The 20,608-nt window shown below is 50.8% G+C and overlaps 1 protein-coding gene across 4 annotated transcripts in view; it reads right to left on the reverse strand.

Annotated features, from left to right (window-relative positions):
* NTRK3 (neurotrophic receptor tyrosine kinase 3) overlaps positions 1 to 20,608 on the reverse strand; it is a 410,029-nt gene that overhangs the window by 69,476 nt on the left and 319,945 nt on the right. For all 4 annotated transcript variants that reach the window (XM_035727975.1, XM_027570487.2, XM_027570490.2 and 1 more), the window contains 3 exons: positions 13,873 to 14,003; positions 3,988 to 4,160; positions 671 to 914 (listed from right to left, as the gene is read on the reverse strand). In XM_035727975.1, coding sequence (XP_035583868.1) covers positions 671 to 914; positions 3,988 to 4,160; positions 13,873 to 14,003 — 548 coding nt within the window. The remainder of the gene's footprint in view (positions 1 to 670; positions 915 to 3,987; positions 4,161 to 13,872; positions 14,004 to 20,608) is intronic.

Below are 20,608 nucleotides of genomic sequence, written 5' to 3' on the forward strand. Positions count from 1 at the left end.
GACCACTGTATAGAAGTAAAATTGAATGTGATGCCTCCTAACACAATCAGAAAGCTTTTTCTAAGGCCAACTAGCAACTCTCTCCAAAGTTGGCAACAATAACATGCTTTCTTGCTTCACCTTTCCTAAATCATTCAGGTGATTTTGCTCAGCAGGACATTAATGATTTTTGCTACTTTACTGTCGGTTCTGGCTTCTCATCAAGATCTACTTTTGAAGACAAGATAAGCCTACACAGTCACCAGATAATTTCAGAGAACAAAATGTGTTGTGGGTAAGGCTGGGTCAGGGACTGAGTTGGGAGGTGTTAAAATGTAGCACCAAGTTGAGCTTGACCCTGTGTGCATTTGGGCATACACATATATGTATGAGTCTGTTTGCATGAAGAATGAGTATTGATGTATATAAGAGCACAATGCATATGTCATTGCAATGTAAGAATACCGTCAAGTTGAATGTCCAAGAGGAAGGGAGGCATGAGCTATCGAGAGAATCATAAACAGGTATGTCAAGATGTAGGAGTGGCCAAAGGATAACCACCGCGTGTATGTCTGGGCATGGGTGCATACGTGCGTTCTCCAGAGTGACAGGGTTAATGGACAATGACAAAGACATGTGAGCAAGGTGTTAGCTCTGCTGCTGAGTCCTGCAGCTGGAAAAGCCACCTTACCCTGTAGTAATCGGTGCTGTAGACATCTCTGGACATGCCAAAGTCCCCGATCTTCACCAGCAGATTGGCTCCCACCAGGCAGTTCCTGGTGGCCAGGTCCCGGTGTACGAAGTGCTGGGAGGCCAGGTACACCATGCCTGAGGCGATCTGACTGGCGATGTGGAGCATTTGGGAGAGCCCCAGCTCGCCTTTCGCCTGGCGTGGCTGCCCATCTACAAGGATCATAGCATCTGGCCCATGGGCCCTGTGAGGAGTGGGGAAGAAGACAGAGGACAGAGAGAATTCAGGAGATCACAGGAAACAGCCTTCTTGATTCTCTGTTCTCAAGAATACACCACAGAAATGAATGACATCTCTCTTAGCCTACTTATTGCCTATTTCTGTCCATCCAACATTACGACATGTGAGTGTGCATTATGAGTACAACACTACAATCAGATTCCCAACTAAGATGATGCAGACATAGTCTAATGGATCAGGAAATAAGCCTACTCTTTTAAGTTTCTTAATGCTATGCAGGAGTTTCCCCAGCTCTAGATATCCACTACAGAATCGTTAATAAAACAATTAACTCTTCCAGAGCCCTTGCAGTTCCAAGCCCTTGCTGTTCCAAGTTCTAAAGATCCCAGATCTATTAATTCACTTAATCCTCCCACTCCAATTTTGAGTTAAAGCAACTGAGGCACAAAATGGTCAGATCACCTGGCTGAAGTCACAGGAGTGCCGCAGTGGCCATATGGATAATCTGGAGGCCGAAGGAAACCAGACATGTGGCTCTAGAGAGCTCTAAATTTTAAGGAGCATCATCAATTGTGCTGAAGAGATTCCTGGGCCCCGCCCCCTATGATTCTGATTGGCTGGGCAGAGCTCAATCATTTGCATTTCTGACAAGCTCCTGGTGCTGATGCTGTGGGTGGGCAGTCCACACTGTAGGTAGCAGGTGCCTGGAGTTCACATTCCTACTCTGTCCACCACATTGCCTAGGACTGGATAACTTTTGTTGGTGGCAGGGCCAAATGGAGAGACCCTTCGGGTCTGGGAAGCTGAGGCCTGGGAAGCCCCAGTTCCCCCACCGTCCCAAATCAAGGCCCCGGATTTGTTATCCTAACGCCTTGCTTTGTCATATCGGTAGCTTTTAGTATTCACTCTTTTCTCCAGAAAGCCCAATGAGCCATAACCACACCCAGAGCCCTTATTTATGAAGTTGTGGACCAAGGAGCCCTCGTGTACAGGGAGGCCTCGGCCTGTTTTACTGCTTCTCCAATTTCCACTGAAAGGAGTCATTAAATATGAACACATTCCTTTTATTGTCTCCTGTGGGTTCTGCCTACTTCACCCTCCGAAGGAGAGCTACTGCATCAGCCCGCAAGGAAGGCGCATCCTCAGGCAAGCCTGAGCTCCGATCAACCAATAGAGGACGCTGCAGCCTGCCCCTAAAAGCCACCAACTGGCTTCTCTACTCTTTTCTTCCCACTTCCCTCATATTGGGCATGGCAGGGGTACACAGAGGCCCCCAAGAGCTCTCTGTAGGCCTGTCTGGGGCACTTGGGGCTAAAGGCACTGCTGAATCTATGGCATGGGCTTGCTGGGAAATGGAGCGTGTCCCTCGGGCCATCCCAGGGGGATGCAAGCACAGCATAAAGATCTTGAATACTGAGAAAAGGCATTGCCTATATGAGTAACTATCCTGGTTCACAGTCCTGATAAAATACTACTTGTACTAATTTAATAGTAGCTATCATGGACTGAATACTCAGCTACCTGGAAGACTCATTTAGGTATTATACAAATACAGTCACTTAGCACTCGTGGTAGGAAACCTGTGGAGCAGTTTAGTCTTGTTATCTAGGAGAGAGAATTAAGGTTTAATAACTTGCTCCAGGTTACATCACTAAGACGTGACAAATTCAGGATGTGAACTCGAGTCTGGCTGATGACAAGGACAGAGTCCTCCGAGAAAGGAATAAATTTCATTGTGAAAATCCAAGTTCAGGAGGTTCAAAACATCCTACAGATATTTTCCCTTCTTCGGGGGCCATTTTTGGAAACCCAGCTCATAAGAAGAGCTCACTAACTGCTACCAGCCCTTTCCAGGATCCCTCAAAACCACGGCACACTAGTCAATGTCTCACTTGAAGAAGATGTCCTCAAGTTTTGGTGAGTGTGTTAGCAGTGTTCCATGGCCTACACGTGAACTCTGAAAATGTCATTATCAGCCATGGGATGCAATGGATATCAAAAGAACCTTACGTGTCAATGGCCTGATGGTCCCACCTGCTTCCTGGGACACCAAATTCTACACACCCTCACACACAGCTGCCCCCTCCACATCTGGCATACTTGGAAGTGGCAGACATGGGAGGCAGAGAAGTGCTAACTCTGCTCTAGTGGTGAGAAGCTGTCTTCCCTGGGGAAGGCTGTCTGCCCTCCTGCCGTGCAACTCCATCCAGAACCTTCTGGCTGAGGTTCCAGTCTCTTGCTAGTTCCATCAAGAGCATCTCAAAACCCAGATGATCTTGAGCCAAGTTTGGGGAAACCCTCTTACAACATATCTAATCTTTCTAGAACAGTGCTTTCCAGTTGAACTTTTTATTGATGGAAATATTCTATACTGCACTGCCCAATATTGTAGCCACTAGCCCAAGGGGACTACTGAGTACTTGAAATGTGGCTAGTGTGACCAAGGAACTGAATTTTTAAATTTAATTTAAGTCATGTAAATTTAAATTCAAATATCCATAGGTAGCTACAGCACTGGACAGCATGGTTATAAATTGACCCAAGGAAAATCTGCTCTTCTTTTTCAACCATCTCTGTCTCCTGATGAACTTGTAACATTGTACTTTCTTATTCATCATAAAAAAGTCTCCAGCAAGAAGGTTTCCAGCAGGGTGTAAGGTATTAGCTCCACTTCACAACACTGAGAAATGTAAGACACCAAGTGAGAAGACAATTCAGATCATCAGGAGAAAAGGTGGCTCTAGAGCCTCAGAGTTGAGACTTATAGGCTGGCAGGCCCTCTGGGCTCCCTCCTCAGTCTCTTCCAGACCCTGCTCTTGTGGTCAGTCCACCTTGTGATCAGGAGGAAGATACTCACTTGTCATAGCACCCTCAGTGTTTCCCCCTAGAAATCAGTGACCAAGGCCTGAAGCTTGCTGCTCAGGAACTGATATGAAAGATTGAAAGGTTGCTTCTCATTTCTAATCCCCAGACTTATGTGTTCAGAGGGGCCGTGTGACTTCTGGCTCCAGGGGAACTGCAGGGGTTCAGCGGGGCTGGCGGGGGGGCCAGGACTGGGGGGGGCAGTCCTTGCTTACCTGAGGAACTTGTTCAGGTCTCCATGCTTCATGTACTCAAAGACCATGATGAGCGGGTCCCCATCACCACACACCCCATAGAACTTGACGATGTGCTCGTGCTGCAGGTTAGTGAGCAGCTCAGCCTCCCTCTGGAAATCCTTCCGGGCAGCCAGGGTGGGATCCTTCAGGGCCTGGAAACAATGCAGGACATGGGTTTTAGCAACCAGAGGGCAAGGGCCCGTCTGCTCCCCTCCTGGGAAGAAACCTGCCCATGATAAAGACAGCTGGTCCCCAACCAATCAGATTTTAATCAGGGTTTAAAGACCATGAGGTGACATCACAACAGCAGGGCCCGATTCCTTCTGTCCTCAGCCTGCTCATCCTTGCAGAAACTGAAGCCAGCTTTCTGGTGCCCCACCTCCCATCCACTGGCCACTGATCTCAATGCATGTTCATCTCAGAGCCCTTTGCTCCCTGAGATTTCGCATGAATGGCGGAGGGAGGGGGCTGGGCAGGTGGAAAGCCTGACCAAGGCGCTATCCCCTAAGCTTTCCTGGAAGAAATGATCCTGCAGCTAAAAATAACAGTGGAAAAACCACCACCCCGTTGCTTCAACTTTGTAAATTAGCCTATGCCCAGAGCCTACCAGAAATCAGGCATAATAAAGCCTCCTTGCCCTTTCTATTCCTTGATTTTAGATTGTGAAGGAGTGTATATTCGCAGAGAAACATCAACATGTTGCTTCTAGAAGGCGCCTGTGTCCTCCTAGTAGGAAGCTGAAGGAGGCACTGGGGGGCCTGCAGCTACGGGAACGGCAGTGAACGGGCAACAGCCTTAGGATCCACCGAGAACCAGGATGGGGTCAAGTCCTGCAAAATCCCAGGGCAGGATGGGCAGGTGGGCATCTTGTGATCACTAAAATGCCACGGTGTAGCCCCTGTGGCGTGGGAGAGCCCAGGGTGAGTGGGAGACATCAGACTGGGGTTCAGGAAGACAAACAGAAGAGGAGCAGTCAGGAGGGGTGTCAGGTGTGAGTGTGGATGCTCTAGCACTAGAAGAGGATGGTGAGACCGAAGTAGAAGACTCTGAGCACATCTAAGGGACCTTGGTGGACAGGGCCCTGCCACAGGGATGCAGCTATGCAGGCCAGAAGGAGGGTGAACAGTAAAGGGGCGGTGGGGGGGGGGCGTCCTGCAGGAGGCACAGTCTGGGCAGGTGGGTGCACATATTTCAGGCTTCCCTCCTTCCCCCACGAGGTCAGAAGGCAAACAGGGCCAAACAGCCACTTGCTTCAACCAACACAGTTTCGTAACCTCACCAGACACAACACCAGGCCATGAGGGAGTGATGTGAAGTTGGCACGCTCTTTTCAGCTTAGTGAAAATCTAGACAGGCGTGGGACTGGTTTGCATCCTCTCTGCCAAGCATCTGGCCTTTTTGGTGATTTAGGCTGACCCACCTCCCTGTAGATCATGTTACTCCTGCAAGGCCTCGCCAGCCAGGGGTATTTCTGTTGCCTCAGCCACGCGCATTAACTGAAATCCACAGGGCTGCCTTGGCCGACAGCCCTGCAGGGATGTGCATATGCAAAAATCCTATCTAGTAGGGCCCATCAGACCTCCATCAGTCGCTAGCACACATTAGAGATGATGCACTTTGAGCACTAAATATCACCAGCTTCCCTCCACCTGCTTATTGATGGAATTGGAGAAACTGAGGCCCAGCCCTGTCTGGTAGTCAGGACGCATTCACACATCTCAAATGGAAGCATACCATTAAACCGGACCTCAGCCGTCTCCGGGACCCCAGAGTTCAGTCTCAATGTCTCTAGGGCCATGGTCTCCTAGCCAGAGATCAAACCCACTCCAACGTCGACCGGCACCACCTTTCACTCTTTTCAAACTTTGGAGAGTTCACTGAAAACGCATTTGATGAAATGATTCTACCATTGACAGAAATTCTGGGATTTATCTCATGCAGCTTTCCCACATGACAGCTGAGGAAACCGAGGTCCAGAACGGGGAAATGACTTCCCAGAGACCATGCCCTAGCCAGGGCTTGAATCTGGAGCCCAGGGACACTTCCCTGGATGGCACACCTGCTTAAGTTAATTTACCAGATGAATTGGCCACTTAGGCATGTCCCCGAGGGAGTGGGGGGCACAGACGTTTTACGGTGTGAAAGGGTGGAAGAGAGGGCCAGGTAAGGCAGAGGGGCCAGGCTCAGCGAGGATGCTGGACAGGTAGGGCTGACTAAGCCTGGCAGGGAGGTGGGCGGTCCAGCCCGTTGCTGACTTTGCCAGCTCTGAGCTCATGTGCTCTGCACTTAGGCTCTGGCCGCCTTCTCAGGGAAGCTGTCCACTAAGAAAGGAGCATGCTGCTGTGTGTCCACGTGCAGCCAGAACAATGACATTTGCAAAGGCTTCTTGCTATGCGTGGGAGAAGGCAGAGTCATGGTGAGAGGGGTCTTCGCTGCGACCCAGCTCCTGAGCTGCGTGGCCTGGGCTGTGGGTAGAGGATGAGTGCCAGTGATTTATCTTTATGAAGAATAAGAGGGGGGAGAAAAGAGGAGCCCAGCATGGGTGGGATGGAAGACTACAGAGATTTATGGGAATGCTGGATTTATGAGAGGGAAAAGTAGATCAAATTTGGGGCCAGCCAAATGGCCTCTCTCCATCTCTGTAAATCATTCTCTTGAACTGTCTGGACGCCAATAGCAGTCATGGGATTTTTCCGTTCTTGGCTCTCAGGCAGTGCCAGCCAGTGTGCCCAAGCCTGGCGCTCCACACTGCCAGGCAGACAGGGGTTCCTCTTTTGGGAGATGGGGCACACAGCAACCACTGTCCCCTAGTCTCTGCACAGCCTTGTCCGCTGCTAGTTCTCTCTCTGCCTTCACACCGGGTTTTCCAGCTCCTGGGTCTACCCTGAAGTGCTTATGTAATTGGCAAGGGGTCAGGTGCAGCATCTGGGGGCCAGGCCTGCAGGTGGTCCCAATTCCCAGGGATTGATGCAATTGGGACAGAGATGACAGGAGGAGACTAATGAGGAGGAAAATCAGCTCAGAGGCTCCCGCACCCTTCTCAGTGGCATCCGCAGTCAACCCCTTCTTTGGGGCTGGGAAACTTCAAAGTGGATCGCCAGTCAGGGGCACCAGTGAGCTCCTGTTGTTGCAGGGAGACGGGTCTCGCCAGAGGGTCTCTGAAGCCCGGGAGGCTCCCCTAGGTCCTTTGAGCAGTAACCACAGAACAAAGAAATCTGCCCCCCACCGAATCTCCTTTCTTTTCCCCCAAAGTTTGAGGACATTGCACTTTCTGATCTTCCTCTCTATGTGCATCATATCTAATGTTCACCCCAGCCCTGGGTTTCAGTGGGGCCGTCTGGGAAGCAGTCCAGATGGCAAAAGCATTCGAATTTCTTGGGGCACCTGGGTGGCTCAGCGCCCAACTCTTGATTTTGGCTCAGGTCATGATCTCAGGATGGTGAGACTGAACCCCACAATGGGCTCCGCGCTGAGCATGAGCCTGCTTAAGGTTCTCTCTCCCTCTCCCTCTGCCCCGCCCCTGCTCGCGCTCCATCTCTCAAAAAAAAAAAAAAAAAAGTTTCAAAGTGTTTGGTTTCAGATTTCATTAGTATACTGATTTAACCCATTTAATATATGCAGAGATACACACATTCCTAAATGTTCACATTTTTAAATATTCAAACATGCACAGACGCATGTCAATCTACACTTTTTAAGTATAAAAATCGTCTCTCTCCTTTTCTCTCAAAATCCAATGTCACTGCTCCTTGTTGACATTCCCAAACGATTTTACGAGAGAGGAAGCTGGGTAAGTTATCACAAGCCAGGTGGCTCTCATCTGGCTTCCTGGTTTACAACTGGCCATTAGTTTCCCATTGTTTTTAGAATAAAATCCAAACCCCTTAAAACAGTCATGGGCTCTAAATGTCAGGTCTCCCCATCTCTCTCTGCCTCCTTTCCTCCCATGCCCTTCTCTCCTTCACTCATTACACTTTGATCTCATTGGTCTTTCTGCCCTTGGTACCCACCAAGCTTTTACCTGCCTCAGGCCCTTTGCACATGCATTCTTTTGGTCAGAAAAAACTGCACCAAGTTATATCCACATGACTGGCCAAATTAACTGGTACTGTCTGTTACCTCTCAGGAACATCCTGACTGAAACCCATTATGCCCTGAATAATGGTTGGATACCCAGATAGATACTTCTCTCCCAGAGGGGAGCTTGCCAAGGGTCAGCTGTGATTGTTTCCCAAAATCATTTATGATCCATCTGTTAATGTCATGGCTTAATGTAATGAAACATCATAGAGACCAGTGAAATATGAGTACAAAGAGTTGGCTGGTTTTCTTCCCTTTTTTTTTTTTAAGATCTGATAATTTGGGGGACGTCTTGGCGGCTCACTTGGTTAAAGGTCTGATTCTTGATTTTGGCTCAAATGGCTCAATTGATTTTGGCTCAATCAGGTCATGATCTTGGGGTCATGGAATCAAGCCCTAAATTGGACTCCGTGCTCAGCAGGGACTTTGCTTAGGATTTTCTCTGTCCTGCTCTCTCTGCCCCTCCCCCACCCTCTGTGCTCGCTTTCTCTCTCTCTCTCTTTCTCTCTCTCTCTCTCTCTCTCAAAAATAAATAAATAAATCTTTCTTTTTTTAAAGATTTTTTTTTTAATTTATTTGAGAGGGAGCAAGAGAGCACAAGCAGGGGGAGCTGCGAGGGAGAAGGAGAAGCAGACTCCCCGCCGAGCAGGGAGCCCGATGCGGGGCTCAATCCCAGGACCCCGGGATCATGACCTGAGCTGAAGGCAGACGCTTAACCACTGAGCCACCCAGGCGCCCCAGGTTGCCTGTTTTTATGGAAACTAAGGTGAAGACTTCAGAAAGACCTGCTAAAGGTCAGTGGTTAAAAAGTGTTAAGAATAAGAGGAAAACCTATTTTTTAAGAAATTGGGAAAATACTAAAAATCTGAGATTCTGCACTCAGATTGTTTCACAAATGTTTTAAGTGCCTATTCCAATGTAAACTAACTGGCACTGGAAATCATGAACACCCAAAACAAAAACGAAACAACTCTCCAAACGAAAAGGAACTCAAGAGCTGCAGTTCATACATACTGGAAGAAATAGAATGTTAGAGCCAAATGATTAAAATTACCAATAACCACAACATGAATTTCCTGCAGATAAAGTTAATTTTATAGGAATAGACTGATAGAGATGTTAAAATAAGTAAACGCTCAAAGACAGTCAGGAAATAATTATTTAAAACAACAACAACAACAACAACAACAACAAGGTACGCAGCCAAAACAGGGAGAAATAAAGTCAAGATAAGCATAAAACCATGAACCAATTAGACATCTTGGAAGTAGATTATATGGTTCGCGGAAGTTAAAGCAAAAGCCTCCACAGAAAGGACAAACCCTACACTAGATAAAACCACAAGAAGAATTCATGACTCGGAGCAATGCCGGGATTCACCAGAACACAGCACGGAGAGACAGAGGGAACCAGGAAAAGCAGAGACGAGGGGCTCATGCCCTCACCTGTGAAGGAGAGGGGCTGCCTGGATCTGAAGTGCCCCCACCACTGATTCGTTGTGGGACCTTGGGTGAATTGCTTGACCCCTCTCTCTGTGCCTCAGTGTCCACTTCCATAAAATGGGGATAGTGATCATACCTGACGCTGAGGGTGGCTTGTGAGAACAAAACATTAACACGCACACATTACTTACAGGGGGGCCATAATCAACACTCCCAGTTAGATGTTGTGGTCATCATCCTGAACACCCCTCTTCCCCCTCCTCATCTATCCTTTCGGGGCTCTAAGGTTCTAGGATTCTGAGATGTGAGCTACATGGGCCTGGGTGTCCCCTTGCCTCCTCCATCCCCAGTGCCTCACGCAGGGCCAGGCACATAGTAAGTGCTCAATAAATATTTATGGGATGAATAAATTAAGCATATTTTTAAGAATATGATCAATCTTTGAAAGAAAAATCTTTTATAGCACGCTGAACTATTACAAAGCTAACATCAGTGTATCCTCAATGTAAGGAGAAAATAAAACACTGCCAGCCCCCCAGAAGTACCCCCACCCCATGCCCCACCCCTCTAATATTCCCTCTCTCACCCGAAAGGGAACCACTATACTAACTTAACAGAGTTCACGATCTTGCTTTTGTAAAACTGTTTTTACTACCTAAATATAAATCCCTAACCACTAGAGTTCAGTTTTACCTGTCTTTTAAACTTTAAATAAGTGTGATCATATATATGTATTATATATATATATATGGTGATGGTGATGAGATATATATGTTTTTTCTCTGTATCTGTCTTTTTTTATTCAATATGGTATTTTTGAGATTCTTTATTATTACATGTAGCTATAGATCACTCATTTTCCTTGGTGAATAGTTTCCCATTGTATGAACATACCACATTTACTTATCCATGTTGCTATTGAGGGACATTTGGGGCTGTTTCCAGTTTTTGGCTGTTGTAAATAATCCTTTATGAACATTATTAGACATGTCTCTAGATAGATAATAGGAAGGAAAGAAGAGAAAGAAGGAAGGAAGGAAGGGAGAGAGAAAGAGAAAGAAAGAAAGAAGAAAGAAAGAAAGAAAGAAAGAAAGAAAGAAAGAAAGAAAGAAAGAAAGAAAGAAAGAAAGAAAGAAAGAAAGAAATAAAGAAAGAAAGAAAGAAAGAAAAGAAAAGAAAAGAAGGAAGGAAGGAAGGAAGGAAGGAAGGAAGAAAGAAAGAAAAAGAAAGAAAAGAAAAGAAAAAGATGGGTGGGTAGGTGGATGGGTGGGTAGGTGGGTAGATAGGTAGGTAGGTGGATGGATGGACGGATGGATGATAGAAAGAAAGATGGATACCTAGTGGATATAGGTCTAGAAGTAGACGTGCTAGGTCACACAGTATGGTAATGTTCTAGAATACCAAACTGTTTTTCAAAACGATTATACCACTTTACCTTCCCACCAGCAGAGGAGGAGAACTGCAGTTGCCCCCTGTTTTTGTCAGCATTTGGTATGATCATCACCATTGAGCCATTCTGCTTGGTGCTCACTGGCGTCTCATTATGGTTCAATATGCATTTTTCCGGTGATGAATTAGGTCGGACCCCTTTCTCATTCCCCCATCAGCTATTAGGCTATCAGAGGAGACCCTCTGAGATCTTGTGAACAAGTGTATTCTCTGTCAAGGGACTATTCCAGAATGGTATCACCGATTTTAAAATATGAATCGCGTGGTTTTAACGTCAGTCTCACACCACCCACGTGTCCAAACCATGCTCCGTCTTGTCCGGCTCTCCTCCCTTCCGGGGTACCCTTTTGTCTCCCCAGCAGACTGCAAGCATCTTCAGAACAGAGGCCGTGATGTCTCTCCCTCTCCCCCATGGCACCCACTGGGCAAAAAAATTCTTGCCAATTGACTTGAAACCACAATTTTGGGAAAACCTAACTTTGGGTTATACTTGGATGTGTTCTCTGAAAGTCCACAATTACCCTGCACCAATATGAGCACAAACTCAAGAGGAAGGAGCCTGCACGAAGGAGTAAAATCTGAAGAGGAGAAGAAGCAGAAAACACCATTTCCCGGCCCTTCTCCAGAGGAGATGAGTGTCTTCTCCAGGGAATGGTGTCTTGGTGGATCCCCTGGGCAGCAAATGGTGTATAATCTCAGGGCACTCATCTCCTCCAGGTTCCCAGACTCAAGGAGAGAAGAAAACCCTCTTAAAAGGACGAAAAGAGAAACACATTTTCTGTATTATCCGATCTGGTACTGTCCCTTAACCCCCGACTGCTTGGCGAGAAACATTTCCCAAGGTTTGGGGCCATCATTCCATTTCCTGCTCAAAGCACAAAAATGTCCATTTCATTTACCAGTCCCCAGAGGGATGCTGGAATGCCCAGTGGATTCGTGTCACCCTATAAATTAGAAGTTTCAGGGAAGTGCACATTCTTTGGGGACGAAATTAGAAATCTTTCCACTTCCCTGGTTCAAGCCATTTTAAAGACATCCTCGCTCATCTGACCATCCCGTGTCTATGGAGGCACACTGAGCAAGTTTATTCTCAGGCTGCCTAGCAGTAATGATGATCAGCCTTCACGGAGGAAATACTCTAGTTCCTTATTTATTTTCCAGATCGTGGGTTGGCAGACAACACCTATTTTTGTAAAATATATATATATATTAGAAAATGGCCTACCATCAATTTACCTATTGTTTATGCTGCTTTCCTACTTCTTGGGCAGAGTTGAGCATAGTAATGGACAGCATATGGCCCTCAACGCCTAAGATATTTACTATCTGGCCCTTTAAGAGAAAAAGTTGAGCACCCCTATCCTAGATGGTCAGTGCAATCTTGGCAGGTCGTTCATCACTTATCTAAGCACATTCAATAAAACCAATATCGAGAATAACGATGGTAATAAAACCAAGTAGCAACTACTCTTGATTGAGCATTTACTGTGTCCCAAGCGATGTACTAAGGATTTTACATCAGTTATGTGATTTAATCGCCAATATTTTAAGGAGGAAATATTATATTTCCCATTATACAGATAAAGAAACTGAGGGCCAAAGAGGTAAAGGGTCCCGTGCAAGATCACAAAGCTCATCAGTGGCAGGCCTGGGCCTCCCACGCAGGCTCTCTGATGAATTCCACTATGCCTGCGGGGGGCTAAACAGCATCCGTGGAAGCTGTCATCTGCCATCTGTGGACAGACACAACCGGCAGACACACGAGACAAAGAATATACAGGGGCGCCTGCGTGGCTCAGTCGGTTAAGTGTCTGCCTTCGGCTCAGGTCACGACCTCAGGGTCCTGGGGTCGAGTCCTGCATCGGGCTCCTTGCTCAGCAGGGAGTCTGTTTTTCCCTCTGCCTCTCCCCCCTGCTCATGCTCTCTCTCTCCAATAAATAAATAAATAAAATCTTTAAAAAAAAATAAAAGACTATGAATACACAGACCCAAAAGTCAGGGACGCAGGGAACGGTCATCATGAGATGGTGGGGTTAGAGCCCTCAGTGTTAAGGGAGAGACTCTTTTGAGGTCCAGGTGAGTGTCCTCAGTGGGGAGCAGTATCCCCTGCTCTCAGCCCAGAACAGCAAGCAGAATTCACACACTGCCCTCAGAAGCATTCCTGCGGCACCCGTGGAGGCCACTGAGACCTGCAGGTGCCCGCGAGGGGCTCCTTGGCTCTTTTCTGTACAAATGATGTTCAATGATTTGTCCAACGCTGGTTTTCAGGAGAAGCTGTTCCCCACGGGCTGAAGTAGGGGGTAAGGAAGTGGTAGCGTGGAACTACTGCCCCATGCATTTCAGCTCCAGCTGCAGATCGGCCCAGCTGGCTCAGCAAGACAGAAGACCTGGGGTTACTGGGCCCAACGAAGTGGCTGCCAGGAGGCAGTAACCCTCAGGCATGCTGTCCCTTGGGCTCTGAACTCGGATCCCAGGGGGGCTATAAGAAATGTTTCCAACTTCACTCACGAGTCTCCCTGTGCTTAGTAGCTGACCCTCCCCACCCTCCTCCTTCTGTTCCCAGGGATGTCTGCTGCCCTTGAGCCGCCCACCCCTCACTCAACTCTGTTCCTGAGAAATGTCAAGTGACTTTCCAGGCATCTGGGGATGGGAAGGAGCCAGGCTCTTTCACCAGCAAACTGGCTCCTCCAGCTGCAACCCACCCCCCAGCCCCCTTAGGTGCCTCAGCTCTGGCCCTCAGAAGCCAGAGGAAACGTCACTGACCTCTGAGCAAGGGCCCGATTGCATCGACAACGCCAGTTCACACCCAGAACAGAGCGAGCCTCTCCTTCCTGCTCCCCGGCCCCCAGCCACCCCTCCCCATTCCCGGTGCCTGCAAACCTCTGGGAGTTACCTTCACGGCCACGAGCATCTTGTCCTTGGTCGGGCTGAGGTTGTAGCACTCGGCCAGGAAGACCTTCCCAAAGGCTCCCTCGCCCAGTTCCCGCTTCAGGACGATGTCCCTCCTCTTAATGTGCTGCACATCTGTAGGAGGGGGACAGAGGGGAGAGCAGCCCATCAGTTCGAGGTACCTGTCCTCATTACAGCAGGGAGTGCTGCTTCTGAGTCCGCGGCACAGAGAGGCAGACTTGGCCACGAACCCCGACTCACTCATGAAAGACGGCATTGCGTTGTGGTGTGAGTCCGACCCAGAGCCAAATCAGTCTCGGTTCTGCCCCTGACTCACCCCTAACCTGTCTACATTACAGCTGCCTCAGCTGGAAAACAAGAGTCCACAGGAGTTAACACACAGGATTATGGAATAACTAGCTATAGTTGCTGGACAGCGTGTATGCACATGGCAGTCTCAACGGCTCTGGGCATCGTGCGGGTTCTGACTCAGCAGGTCTGAGAATCTGCACTTCTAACAAACTCTCTGGGGACGCCTGTGTGCCGCGGGCCCAAGGACTGCACTTTGAATTAGTGAGGTGTGAATCCCGGCCCCACCACATCCTTGCTGGTTTTTTTGAGCTTGGGAAAGTGATTTCATCCCAGAGCCTCAATGTCCTCATCTGTAAAATGGGATTAACATCCATCCATACCCTCCTTGCTGAATTCTTGTGATGATTAATTGAGAGAGCCCACTTGAAGACTTTGGCCCAGCACCTGGGACAATCTAACGACACACACGCACACACAGGTGCACGCACAGACACACACGGGCCACACACGCACACACAGGTGCACGCACAGACACACACGGGCCACACACGCACACACAGGTGCACGCACAGACGACACACACGGGCCACACACGCACACACAGGTGCACGCACAGACGACACACACGGGCCACACACGCACACACAGGTGCACGCACAGACACACACGGGCCACACACGCACACACAGGTGCACGCACAGACACACACGGGCCACACACACACACACAGGTGCACACACAGACGACACACACGGGCCACACACGCACACACAGGTGCACACACAGACGACACACACGGGCCACACACGCACACACAGGTGCACGCACAGACACACACGGGCCACACACGCACACACAGGTGCACGCACAGACACACACGGGCCACGCACGCACACACAGGTGCACGCACAGACACACACGGGCCACGCACGCACACACAGGTGCACGCACAGACACACACGGGCCACGCACGCACACACAGGTGCACGCACAGACGACACACACGGGCCACGCACGCACACACAGGTGCACGCACAGACACACACGGGCCACGCACGCACACACAGGTGCACGCACAGACGACACACACGGGCCACGCACGCACACACAGGTGCACGCACAGACGACACACACGGGCCACGCACGCACACACAGGTGCACGCACAGACACACACGGGCCACGCACGCACACACAGGTGCACGCACAGACACACACGGGCCACGCACGCACACACAGGTGCACGCAGAGACACACACGGGCCACGCACGCACACACAGGTGCACGCACAGACGACACACACGGGCCACGCACGCACACACAGGTGCACGCAGAGACACACACGGGCCACGCACGCACACACAGGTGCACGCACAGACACACACGGGCCACGCACGCACACACAGGTGCACGCACAGACACACACGGGCCACGCACGCACACACAGGTGCACGCACAGACACACACGGGCCACGCACGCACACACAGGTGCACGCACAGACACACACGGGCCACGCACGCACACACAGGTGCACGCACAGACACACACGGGCCACGCACGCACACACAGGTGCACGCACAGACACACACGGGCCACGCACGCACACACAGGTGCACGCACAGACACACACGGGCCACGCACGCACACACAGGTGCACGCACAGACACACACGGGCCACGCACGCACACACAGGTGCACGCAGAGACACACACGGGCCACGCACGCACACACAGGTGCACGCACAGACACACACGGGCTCTTGTCATACGAGAGTAGCTGTAAGCGTCCTAGCACAGGGCCTGGTTTGTGGTGGAGACGACTAAGTGGGAGCTAAAATTATCCGGGGGGAGCCTCTACTTGACAAATCCCGCTCCTCTGAAAGACCCCTGCGATCCTGAAAGCCAAGTCCAGAGAGCACCCTGGAACCACGGTCTATGCAGAGAAGGGTTGCCACCACCTCAGCAAGCCTATTAAAGTCCGTCTGCCAGGAAAAGGCAAGGACGTGACCTCAGCCGTCCCCCTCCCCTCCCCGTTTGGAAAGATTGCTGTCGGAGGAAGAGTACCAGCCGTGGTTGGTGATGAAAGGAGCAAGCCTGGAGATGCTCACTGACCCTCCCACTGTGCAATGGGCAGACGCCCACTGCCCACCCGTAGGAATGTTACGAAGGGCGTTGCAGAGCCAGGAAAGGGGACTGTCTCACAGGACCTTGTCAAAAACTGAAGACGGAGGACCGTGGCAGGCCGACCGTCCCCATGAGCGAGGAGACAGGCAACAGGAACAGACAGGTGTGGCTGCAAGGCTTTGGTGTTTGGGTTGACTTGGGAATTCCTTCCAGAATAAACTCTATAAATCTTTTGTTTGTTTGTTTGTTTGTTTTTTCTACCAGAGTTCATGGTCTCCCCACCGTGTCCCAGATGACCTGTCGGGGAGGATCTGTAGGAGAAAGCATTTGCAGACCTGTTTTCTCTCCTCCCCAGCGAGGCAGACCTGCAGGCTCCCAGCGCTGCTCCCAGGCTGCTCCTCACGGGCCATGTGACAGCCAGCTGGGGGTCACACACAGCAGGGCTTTGCCCCAGTCTTTACAACAAGCAAATTAAACATCGGTTGCCTTCTCTACACCCTGCCTCACTATTTCTTAGCCTCTGAGGAACGGGATTTGTTGGCCTTGAAAGGGAAGGCTAAAGAGTCTCCCACTGAGAGAAAATGGGAGGTCAGGACCTCTCGGGGGAGGCCATCTGCTCTTCGCTGCATAATTATTCCCAGGTGACCAGTGATGACGCACGGGGTCCTACAAGGTGAGCGTCCTGGGGCAGCCGCGGAGCGCAGATGGGCTGAGAAGGCAGCCTTACGAGGCCAAGTCCCCACCTCTGAACACGCAGGGACTGGAGAGGAATGAGAAGTCAGGGGCACCCGGATCCAGACTCGGGTCCTCCACACAGCATGGGCTGGGGCACCTCACAAAACACCTTAGGACTCAGTCTCCTTGTCTGTAAAATGGGTGTGGGAGGATAATACAAGTTCTACTTACCTACTACATGAGCTGTTTATCTGAAGGTTTATAATTCCTCAAGTCTTCTAAAATGTCAGCATGTTTTGGTGTTTGCATCATTGTGGATATTATTTTACAAGAAAGGGAAACAAGGGCCAAGTCAGAAGTCCACCCCTGGGGGCTGAAATGGGACTGGAATCCAGAGCATCAGGACATGCCAGAGTAGCCGAACCACAAAGGGACAAGCCCCCTTTGGCCCTAGACCCTGCCCCAACACCAGCCTCCCTCGGCACTGGAAGAGGGCAGTGTCGTTCTCAAACTTGAGCTGCAACAGAATCATCTAGAAGGCTTGTTAAAACACAGTGCTGGGCCCTCCTCCCAGAGATTCCCATTCACTAGGTCCAGGTTGGGGCCTGAGAACTGTCTTTCTAGCAAGTTCCCAAGTGATGCTGACACTGCTGATCTGGGCACCCCACCTCGAGAACCACTGGAACAGGATGAACATTGGTAGGGGAGGAATTAGCCAGCTCTTAACAGACAGTCCCATGCCCACAGATGTTTTATTCCTTTCTCGCCACCTGAAGGCCTGCAATCCTAGACTTACTGGGGGCTCCGCCGCCCCACCTAGTTGCACAGCCTAGGCTGAGTCAAGGTCCCTCTCAGGGCCTCAGCTGCTCATCCACGCAATGAAGATCATGCCTCTCTCATCTTCTTACGTGCTGCACACATCCCCACAAGGGCAAAGCAACAGTATATAAATTCCTGGATCCCTCAGTCCAACTCTGGGCTGAGCGACCTCGCCAGCCCCCTGAGCTCTCTCATTCTCAGCTGCCGTGACAGCAGAGTGAGGACAGAGGGACAGGGGAACTCCATGGAGAGCGCACTCTCAGCCCGCTGAACAGACGTCAGGCTTGGGCCACGTCCTAGAACCCTCTAGCTCTCCTCCCTCCCTCAGCGGTGGGAATCACAGGCCCGGAAAGGTTCAGACAAGTCAAGTGGAGGCAGCAAACAGGGAGCCATTTCTCATCCCTCCCTCCGTGCCCCAGGGCTTGAGAGCCTTGAATGCGGCCGTGGGGGTGCAGGGGACCACGTTCCTGGGAACTTTGCTGCTCTCCGCAAGCACAAAGCAGAAGCCTCCCATGGACCAAAGTGTCTTCCCCAAATTAGCAAAGGGATCTTTTCAAGAGACTCGAAAACACCCAGTGGCTCAGAATAAAATAGGCCTGGCTCACCCTAGTTGTCTTCAGGGAGAAGTATTTTGAGAGCAATACCTGAGCTTAGTCCACAAAGGGGGCAGCGAGATCGAGAAAGGGCGGCGGGAGGGATGGAAAATAAATATAGATTGCATTCCACCATAAATCCTCCCCCAGGGGAGAACATCCCGCCGGTCCTGGGGATGAGAAGCTCAGCAAACGGGGGGCTTCAGTGGAGAGAGGCTGGGTGTGCGCCAGACGCATTAAGGCGAGTCACTTGCATGTGGACAGCCCCATGTACCAACAAGACTCTAGCCTCCCAAACACCATCCCAGCAGCTGGTTATCCCCGAACCTAAGTAGGAAGAAGCAGGGCAAAGGGAAGTGAATCTGTGACCAATTCTTCCCCTTGGTCAACATTCACTTCTGATAACCAGGAGAGACAAGGGTTATTGTGCCCCTTTCACAGATGAAGAAATGGAGGCAGGGCTAACTCTCCAAAGTTCACAGGGCCAGAGCATGGCCAAGGAAGGCTTCTCTCCTTTCTATGGCTCCCGAGCTCACGTTCCTTCCATTCCTCAGATGGCCTTTCTTCTGTCCTCCCCTTCTCTGTGGCCACGAAGACCGTTCTGTCCACAGAAGGTCGCCCCTCCATCTTCCCCTTCTTCCAGCTTGTCCGACTTCTCTTACCTTCCCAGAGGCCCCAGGGGAGGGCGGTGGGAGGGGAACAGTGTGGGAGGAAAGGGCGCAGCACAGGCCCTGGCGGGCGGCTGGAGTGGGCCATCCTCATTTCTGACGTCCTCTTGTCTATTTGGGCGCTTTCTTGTGCTTATTTTTAGCTCACACAGTGCTGCGCAGAGCTGTCTCTGGTGAAGCCATTTGACCCGCACGCCAAAAAGTGATGGATTCTCCTAGGAGGAGAGGGCATCAATCTCCCTTTACTGCCTGGCTGGCTGGCCCAGCAGAGTCTGGGTCACAGGGCTCAGACGCCAGGACACTGGCAGGGGACGAGGAGGGAGAGGGATTCACGGCCCAGGCCGTGGGAACACCTCCCCGTCTCTAGGGAGGAGGGGCAGCTGCAGAGAGCCAGGGGCCAGTGCCCAGGAGGAGCGGTCTTTGGGAGATGACACAGGGCTCCTGGGACTTTCTATCCTGACTCTTCCCTAGCTCCTTCCGTCGACACAGCCCCCACTTGGGCTCTGCCAGAGGAAGCCCTCCGTAGGGTTTCTCTTTCCCGCAGGACAACTGGTTCCTCAGACGAAACAGAATGACAATTTCTGTTTCGGTTACTGCTCCATGAATTTTCCTCTGTACCGAGGACTGTACGGGATTCACTTCTGCGAGGTCTTGCAGGGAGGACCTAGGGCAGAATCACTAACCCAAGGAGGTCGCAGCCGCCTCCGTACAGAAGACCTCCGAGCCCGCAGAGCTCAGCGGGCAGGCTGTGGTCATCCCCCCTCATCTTCTCCGTGTTCACCTGAGCTGCCCCGCCCAGCGCCTTCTGCGACCTGCACGGGTCTGCGGGACAGACGTGGCTGGAGACGTCGGTGACCGCTGACTGTCAGCCTCACCTCCATGTTCTGGGAAAACAGGGATGAGCCAGCCAGAAACTGTCCGTGCTGCTGACCGGGCAGGAAGAGGAAGCATAAAACCCACGAGAAACGGGGTGGCTGAGAAATGGAAGGCCTGGGGAAAAGAGGTCTGTATTTGAACCCTGACCGTGCCGCTCACTGCCGCATCCACCCTCGGGCCGTAGTTCCTTATCTGTAGAATGGGTACGTGACTATCTGTCCGGCAGAGTTGTCAGGAGGACAGATGCACGCTTTCCGGATACTAGAGGTCATCAGGACTCTCCAACACATAACGGACATTAAATACAAGTGTGTTCCTTTCCATCTACAGGATTTTTATTTTACCCGAGAGCTCAGTCTACTGCAAACCAAAGAGTGACTTGGAAAGAAACCTGAAGAGGGGTCGAGATATTCTCCTGTAATAAATGGCTGAGGCTGCTCCGGGGCGGGGGGGAAGGGGGGGAGCCGGCGCCGACTCGAGGCGGGTGCTCCCGGCAGCCTGTCCACGCCTGCCACCGCGATGTCCAACCTCCACCCTCTACAGAGTCCAAAACCGTTTGCGGGAGGAGGCTGGTCAGACAGTGGAATAAAGACATCGAAGGCAGAGACAGCCACCTACTAAAGATTACTATTGATCAGGAGGAAGAGAACCCAACAACCAGATGTCCCAGGGTCG

This window comes from Zalophus californianus, chromosome 6 (assembly GCF_009762305.2).
Source record: "Zalophus californianus isolate mZalCal1 chromosome 6, mZalCal1.pri.v2, whole genome shotgun sequence".
Classification (NCBI taxonomy): domain Eukaryota; kingdom Metazoa; phylum Chordata; class Mammalia; order Carnivora; family Otariidae; genus Zalophus; species Zalophus californianus.